At 49.9% G+C, this 8,054-nt stretch overlaps 2 protein-coding genes across 3 annotated transcripts in view; both read left to right on the top strand.

The window, feature by feature from the left end:
• Positions 1–242: 242 nt before the first annotated feature.
• Positions 243–2,264, top strand: Thap11 (THAP domain containing 11). Its single transcript, XM_004625854.3, has one exon. It carries the CDS (start codon positions 680–682, stop codon positions 1,595–1,597), a length of 918 nt encoding a protein of 305 aa, XP_004625911.1. The 5' UTR covers positions 243–679; the 3' UTR covers positions 1,598–2,264.
• A 3,331-nt stretch (positions 2,265–5,595) lies between these two features.
• Nutf2 (nuclear transport factor 2) overlaps positions 5,596–8,054 on the top strand; it is a 26,226-nt gene continuing 23,767 nt past the window's right edge. Inside the window, exon 1 of one of the 2 annotated variants that reach the window (XM_004625853.3) lies at positions 5,596–5,699. The gene's annotated coding sequence lies outside the window, so the exon portion shown is untranslated. Of the gene's footprint in view, positions 5,700–5,741; positions 6,165–8,054 lie in introns of those variants that run through there. The other variant, XM_023709132.1, reaches the window with a different exon arrangement.

The raw sequence follows: 8,054 nt of genomic DNA, 5'->3' as shown, positions 1-8,054 counted from the left end.
AAGACGCTGGGCGTTGAGGACTGACCAATTCTGGCAGGCAGCCGAACAGCGCCGGAATCATGATCCGCAGTGACCCAACCTCTCCCTTAGACGGCGCTCTACGCCGCAGTCGCTAAATTCACGCTAAGCCTGATGGGGTTTGTAGTCTTCTAGCATGCTCCTAGCGCTTGCGCACTGGTGAGGCGCGCGCTCCCTCCCATCGCCTCCATCAAGATTCCGGGTTCTTCTGAGGTACATTTTCTACAACAAGGTTCCAACCAAATACGCTTCGTCCGCCGAGGACTAAGCCGGGTAGGGAAAAAGAGTCTGCTCCGCGAGGGGTCTCGCAGTGTCCTGGAAAGCGGACGGAATAAACACGCCACCGCCCCGGAAGTGAGCTGCTTCTGACGCGGTGCATTGTGGGGGGCGTAGTCCTCCTTCCCAGGCGGTCCTTCGCTGCGTCCCCCGGGCCGACTCCGGATCGCGGGCTGACTGCTGGGCCGGCGGCGCAGCGCGGTCGGGTGCGAGGCGTATTCTGGCAAGGGCACCTTTTCGGGCCGGCTGCGCCAGGCTGCAATAGTGGGAGATTGCTTAAGTCCTCGCAGGGCGCCGCCCGTCGAGGGGCTGGCGGCAGCGGACAGACCGGGCCGTCGAAGCGCGAAGGAGGCCGGTGGGCCGCGCACAGTCGCGCGGCGCAGCCATGCCTGGCTTTACGTGCTGCGTACCGGGCTGCTACAACAATTCGCACCGAGACAAGGCGCTGCATTTCTATACGTTTCCCAAGGACGCTGAGCTGCGACGCCTGTGGCTGAAGAATGTGTCCCGTGCTGGCGTCAGTGGGTGCTTCTCCACTTTCCAGCCCACCACGGGCCACCGTCTCTGTAGCGTTCACTTCCAGGGCGGCCGCAAGACCTACACGGTGCGTGTTCCCACCATCTTCCCGCTGCGCGGCGTCAACGAGCGCAAAGTAGCGCGCAGACCTGCGGGGGCCGCGGCTGCCCGCCGCAGGCAGCAGCAGCAGCAACAACAACAGCAGCAGCAACAGCAGCAGCAACAGCAACAGCAGCAGCCGGCGCCGTCAGTCTCCACTACCCAGACCTCCCAGCTGCAGCCAAACCTGGTGTCTGCCTCTGCCGCCGTGCTTCTCACCCTTCAGGCTGCTGTAGACAGCAGTCAGGCACCTGGATCCGGTCCACCAGCACCCACCACTCCCACTGGAGACGATGTGAAGCCAATCGACCTTACTGTGCAAGTGGAGTTTGCAGCCGCAGAGGGCGCAGCCGCCGCAGCCGCAGCATCGGAGCTAGAAGCTGCCACAGCAGGGCTGGAGGCCGCGGAGTGCCCGATGGGTCCCCAGTTGGTGGTGGTAGGTGAAGAGGGCTTCCCCGATACCGGTTCCGACCATTCATACTCGTTGTCGTCAGGCACCACGGAGGAGGAGCTCCTGCGTAAGCTGAATGAGCAACGGGACATCCTGGCGCTGATGGAAGTGAAGATGAAAGAGATGAAGGGTAGCATCCGCCACCTGCGTCTCACCGAGGCCAAGCTTCGCGAAGAACTTCGTGAGAAGGATCGTCTGCTTGCCATGGCTGTCATCCGTAAGAAGCATGGGATGTGAATAGGTCTCCCTGTGGCCTGCAGAACTCCTCCCTCCAGTCCAAGGAATCCTCAGGCTAATATTGACTTTTCTATACTCTGATCGACAGTACTGAGGCTTAAGGCAGCTGGAATCTTGCTAGGGATCTGGCACTCTTAACTTGTTTCCTCTTGAACAGGAGATTGGGGTCTCAGACTTGGCACTGGTGACAACAGCAATTATAACTGTCTACCCTCCTTTCCCAGTTGCAGATTCTGGTTAAGCAGAGGCTTCAGAACCACTGAACTTGAAACACCTCAGAGGGATTCAGGTGGGATACCCGGGGACAGAGTTGGGGAAAGCCACACCTTAAGGTTGACCAGCAATCAGAGACAATTTGGCTGTGTGTAGTGATAAGAGATCCAAGTAATATCAGTTCTCTCCTTTTCATGCTTACCATTTCCAGGTGTAGTCTGTGATTCTGATGGAACTAGTTGATCTGTGCCTCTGCCTCTTAGGACCTCCCTACCCAGGAGGCCATTTATGAGGGGATCTGGGTAACCTGCTGATGGCGATCCAGCTTGCCAGGGTCTTAGGTTTATCCTGTTATGTTTGCTACTGGTTACAAATTCTATTTTCTGTACAATTAGACTAAAGTTTTCACTGTGTTTGTTTGGCAAAACAAATTAAACAAAAAGTAAGGTTTTTATTTGGGTTTTGGCATTTTATTTTTATACAACTTAGCTAAATGTTGAAATATGGAAAAATAAGCCTTAGCCTATAAGACCAGGCCAACCCTGTGAGTAGAGGTGCTTTATTGACCAGGTTTCTTCATAAACCAGCCATTAGGCCTTATGAGGTCCTTGTAGAGTTTCTGGCCCATTTCATCCCAAAGACTTTGAAACTGCACCAAGTAGTCCCAGTTTGTTCACAAGTTTTTTCCCCATCTTCCCTCCCCACCTCACTATTGAAGATTGAACCCAAGGACTTTACACTGAGCTATATCTTCAGCCATTTAATTTTGGGGAATGGAGAGATTGAAACAGGCTTTGGCTATGTGATTCAGACTGGCATTGAACTCACTACATACCCCAAGCTGGCCTCGAACCTCAGTCTCCCAGAGTACTGGGATTAAAGGTGTGCCACCATGCTCAGCTTCTCCTTTTTTTTTTTTTTTTTTTTTTTTTTGTGGTACCGGGGATCAGACTTGGTATCTTGCACTTGCCAGGCAAGTGCTTGATGCCACTGAGCTATATCCTCAGCCCTCCCTGTGTTTTGTTTTGGTTTTTTTCCTCCCTGTGTTTGTTTGTTTTTGAGATAGGGCCTTTGCATATAGTCCAGAGTGGCCTTGAACACATTATGCAGCCCAGTGGCCTTGAACTCCAAAGCAGTCCTGCCTCAGCCTCTTAAGTGCTGGGATTACAGGCATGTGCCACCACAGCCAACTATTCTTTTAACAAGATGCAAGTGAGAACTAAACAATTTAGTTTTTCTTTTCAGGGTTTTAAATTTCTTAAATTCTCAGTTGGAGTTGAAGTTTGTTCACTATTTCATCCCTTAAATGCAGCACAATATCTGGTACATGTACTTAATAAACAAGTGAAGACCACAGCTAGAATCGGCCATGGCTCTTTGAGCTACACTTTTTTTTTTTTTTTTTTTAGAGCTACACTCTTGTATAGATACTTTGGGATTGGTATACCTTCAGTGTAAGAAGGCTGGGTCCACAGAAGGCATTAAGGAGTTGGGATTGGTGACTCCTGATTCATAGTTCTAGGTTGGCTATTGGAGGGTTGAGAGTGACTTTATCTGTTACTCCAAGGTAATACAAAGCCATCTTGGTAAGAAATTGTTTTTAAAGCTATCCCTTTTTACTATATATGTTGGAACACAGACTTTGAGCTCCATGAAATATGACTTCTTCCAGAACTTGCCTTGTGACTTCATGTTGGAGTGACCCTAAAACTTCAGTCTCTTCTTTCTGGTTTCTTTGGCACTGTTAGGCAACAAGACTGGTAGGGAAGGACAGAGTATAGCATCTTTCATAGGTCACAAGTTGGGAAAAAAAATTGGATCTCTGTCTTCCAAGGGTTAACTCTGGTTGAAAATTAGATATTAAAAGCCAAGTGGACCCTACTGGGTTAGTCTCATTTTACTCTTTTCTTGAACAGAGATTTTCTTTTCTTTCTTTCTTTCTTTTTTAATTATCTTTATTTGCAGATGACATGATACTTTTTTTTTTTTTTTTTAAAGAACTTTACCTATGTGTGGCCAGCTCAGCCCACCAGGGGGAGGGGCTGGCTGGCATGTGGTGCTGGGGGATTGAACTGCGGTCCCTGTGCTTTAGCTGAGCTTGTTCTAAGTAGGTGTTTTAGACCACTGAGCCATCTCACCAGCCCCTGAACAGAGCTTTTTCTCAGGCCTTGTTCATGCTTATTATTTATCGTGTGTGTGTATGCGCGCGGGCACGCAGTGAGATAGGGTCTTGCTATATAGATCAAATTGGCCTTGAACTCTTGGCAATCTTTCTGCCTCAGCCTCCTGAGTGTTGGGCTTACAAGTGTATTCCTGATTTATTCATCCAAGGGATAAAAGGATATCTGTTTGTGCTTTGCTCTCTTGAATCTCTCAGCAATTCTGGAACCTCCTTGGTTCCTGGAGTTATGTGCACACACCCTGTGTGGTACTTTGGTTGGAGGGAATGCAGTTCATAGAGCAAGGGAGTCCCCAGACACAGATGCACCACTAATGGGAAAAGCAGAGCCAAATAGCTGAATGTTAAAGAGCATTTTTCTAGTCAAGCGGAGTGTGATCTAGACAGACCTGGGATTTAATCACCAAGAAAGCTTAGTCTGGTCTTACATAGGCATTCCCAGGAAGTGGATAGGAATGGTTAAAGGTGCAAAACTTATGGAAGAGCTGGAGTACTGGGGCATCTCTGGTTACTACAGAAAGCTTAAGAGTTGCCTGGGAGCCCCATAGCCATTTTTCTTTCCTGTGGTCCTCTATTTTTGCTGTTCTAGAGGGTGTTATTTTATATTTTTTTTGTTTGTTTTTGGTTTTTTTGAGACAGGGTCTTGCAATGCAGTTCAGGCTGGCCTTGAGCTCACTTTGTTGACCACTGTGGTCTAGAACTTGCAACGCGATCCTCCTGCCTTGGCCTCCCCAGTGCTGGTATTACAGGCACGAACCACCACACTCAGCTCTCTAGAGCTATTTTTCCCAGCCCAGACTTGGCCGAATTAGGCCTTATTTCAAATGTTTGTTACCAAGGAAACAATGAAAAGGGCATTGAAAGTGAAGGGCAAAAGGTGGGAAGATGATTATTTACAATCTGGTCCCTTAAATAGCAGAGACTTCCAAAACGAGCCAGTTATTTCTCTTTAGTAGCTCTTAGTTGCTGTGTGTGGTAAGAATTTATGATAATGTCTTGAAAACCCTTTTTTTTTTTCTATAAATGTGAGAGTAATCTGTCCACCCAAGTTTCACCTGAGGAGCATTTAAGTCTCCGACCCCCCCCCAAAAAAAAAAAAAAAAGGCCTAGTTGCTGGAAATCAGTTCAGGGCTCGACTGGCCCCGAGTATTTGAACAGAAGTTGTGGGTTCCGTCCTGACTAAAGCGATAATGCCTCAAAAAGCCGAACAAGTGAGCGGAGTGGTGACAGCCCATTAAGGGAGGGGGGCTCGCGGGAGGAGAAAGCCTAGGGGCCCAGGGAGGGGCGCCTGGCCAGCTAGGGGCTGGACTGGGCTCTCATAGAGGCGGGGCCAGCAACCATCAGCGCACAGTTTGGGCGGGGCCACGCCAGCTGGGACTGAGCGACAGGAGAGCCTTGACCCCTGACTGGCGCCAACCTCCGTGTTCCAGAGGCTTCCGCTAGACCACAATTCTCAGGGGCTCGCCCCGGCAGCCTCTACCCCTGGTTTAGCCTCTCCTCCCGCGCTGCGGGCCGTGTCTGGGCCTCTGCGCGTAGCATACCGGGAATTGTAGTTTTCGCCTAGCGCTCTAATGCTAGAAAGGAGAGCTTCTGGACTACGATTCCCAGAGTGCAACGGGGCGGGAGAGGGAAGGCAGGGGGGAAGGGACAGTCGGTCGCAGACCGCGCTGGGTTGCCGCCGCCACTGCCGCCATCGTGCCAGCCCCGCGGGTGAGTGTTGGGGCTAGCATTCCGGGTCGGGGACTGGGTCGTAGAACCCGCGCTGTGGGCTGCCGGGAGCTTTTGCTGCAAGACCTCGAGAGGCCCCTCCCCCTCCCTCCCTGCGGCCCGAAGCCGCGCAGGGCCTGGGCCATGTGTCGCGCGCGGCTCCGCCTCCCGCCGGTCCTGTGAGGCGGCGGCCGTGGGGAACGCTGAAAGCCAGACAAGCGCCTATCAGGACCATGCAGTAGCAGGGTTGGTGCGCCGGCCTGCGCTATGGCCAGTCTCTTTTTCTGCTCCTAACCGTCGGATGGGGCTTTTAGGGCCCTTCCCGGTCTGGCCTGGGTTGCTTGCATCTCGTCACTTTTGCAAACAAGCTATAGCAGACATAGGCAGACCCTAGCCCCATGTTCACCGCCCGTCTACGAAGATCCAGAGATGGGCATCACCATCTGGCTCGCACCAGATCCAACATGGGTAAGGGTGCCCACCTGCTGTAGCTGGACTTGCGACCCTTACCCGGTCCCCTACCACAGCCCAGCTGGGTTGTAGGCGAATGTTCCCTTCCCTGACTGCCTGCTGGGAGTGCACAAAACCTATTGCTTCTTGCGTGGAACACTTAACTAGGTACTCCTGAATGAAGGAGAGGGACAGAGTGTCCAGGCTGAGAAGGGGTTCCACGTGGGAATTTACTCTTGTCAGGTTTGGAAGATCTGAACCTGATGTGGTAAGGTTTTTCCAGGCTAGTTTTTCCAGCCTTCCAAGTGGTGGGATTAAGCCAGCCTATGCCCTTTCTTTTCCTGAGTGACCAGGCCCTAGTTATGGGTGGTTTTGCTGGCTTAGTGGGGGAAGGAAGCCCAAAAGATGAGTTTGAGTATGTGAGCTATATAGGCTTTGTTAGATTTACAGTCCAATCCAGGTTTTTGAATCTCCCAGCGTGAGCGTAAAATTGCTCCACAGATGCAGATGAGACCTTTAAAATGGTATGATAAGGTTAGATTTAATGTAAAGACAAATAGACTCCAGGCTTGAGATCCTTGAGACCAGTCCAGACTATAAGCTAAGGTAGACGGGACCTGGGGGGAAGGGCACATTTGGGCATCTGGCTTAGATTGAAACTCTGGGGTTCTTCTGAAGCCTAGGTGAGAGAACAAGAATGGGGAGCTGCAGAAAGCCAGGATTCCTTTGGTTATGGCTTCCCAACAGCCTTTGAGCAGACAGGAAACTGATTAAGCCTTGAGAAATTGCCCTTAATGATGGCACCAGAGATCCCCATTGATTTTTAGGAGAGAGTTGTATTTGGCCAGAGAGTTGTCAAACAGGCTTTGAAAAGCCACTTCTTTTATTTATTTATTTTTTATCTTTTTGAGACAAGGTCTCCCAGTGCACTTTAGGCTGGCCTTGAGCACGCTTCGTAACCCAGGCAGGTCTCAAACTTGCAGTGATCCTCCTGCCTCATCTTCCTGAATGCTGGGATTACAAGTGTGTGCCACCACACCTAGCTGAACAGCCAGTTCTTGAGGGATGCTAAATTAAGAAACTAGTCCCTAGAAGACTCTGGGACTCATGAAGGCTTAATTTTTCTGATCCACTGTGGCTTCTGAGTGACAGCTGTTATAGTAACTAAAAAAGTAGCCTCTGCAGCAAGCCTAATGCTAGATCTCTTAGAAGGAGTGAGTTGGAGTAAACCCTGTTTGTTTGTTTGGTTGGTTGGTTTGGTTTTGTTTTTCCTCTGTTGAATATTTTCTAGTTACTGTGTTTTGACTTGAAGTTTTGGAGCAGTTAAATTGCTGTACCTAGTCATTATCTCTTGTCAAGAACAACAGATAAAAAGGATGCTGCTCAGCTCTCAATCAAGGACTGTCTTTCCTGGACTCAGTACTCCTAGTCCGTGTGTTAGAACATGAACACATGGAGGTCAGATTCATTTAGTGGGCTCAGGACAGACCCAAGTTGTGCCGTGAAGAAGGAGCCTATCTGAAGAACTCATGGAGGATCAGTGAATTGGAATCTCTTAGAACTAGAAAGTTATTTCAAAACCTTCTCTAGATTATATTGGTACTACATAGAGTACTTGAGCATTGTTTCAAGGGTTTCGTGTGAGTCTGGCCATGACTAGGGATTAGTTTTGATATTGCAAGGTGCTGGGCGGTCTGACTGCAGGACTTTATTTATTTATTTATTTATTTTTTGCAGAACCGGGGATTGAACTCAGATCCTTGCGTTTGCCAGTCAAGTGCTTATCCTACTGAGCCATCTCCCCGGCCCCTTTTTTTTTGTCTTTTTGAGACAGGGTCTTGCTATACAGTTCAGGCTGTTCTTCAGCTTGTTTTGTAGCTCAGGATGGTTTTGGACTCACAATGATTC

The sequence above is a fragment of the Octodon degus genome, unplaced genomic scaffold, assembly GCF_000260255.1.
Source record: "Octodon degus isolate 3935 unplaced genomic scaffold, OctDeg1.0 scaffold00011, whole genome shotgun sequence".
In the NCBI taxonomy this organism is placed as follows: Eukaryota; Metazoa; Chordata; class Mammalia; order Rodentia; family Octodontidae; genus Octodon; species Octodon degus.
This window is presented reverse-complemented; position numbering and strand designations above follow the sequence as displayed.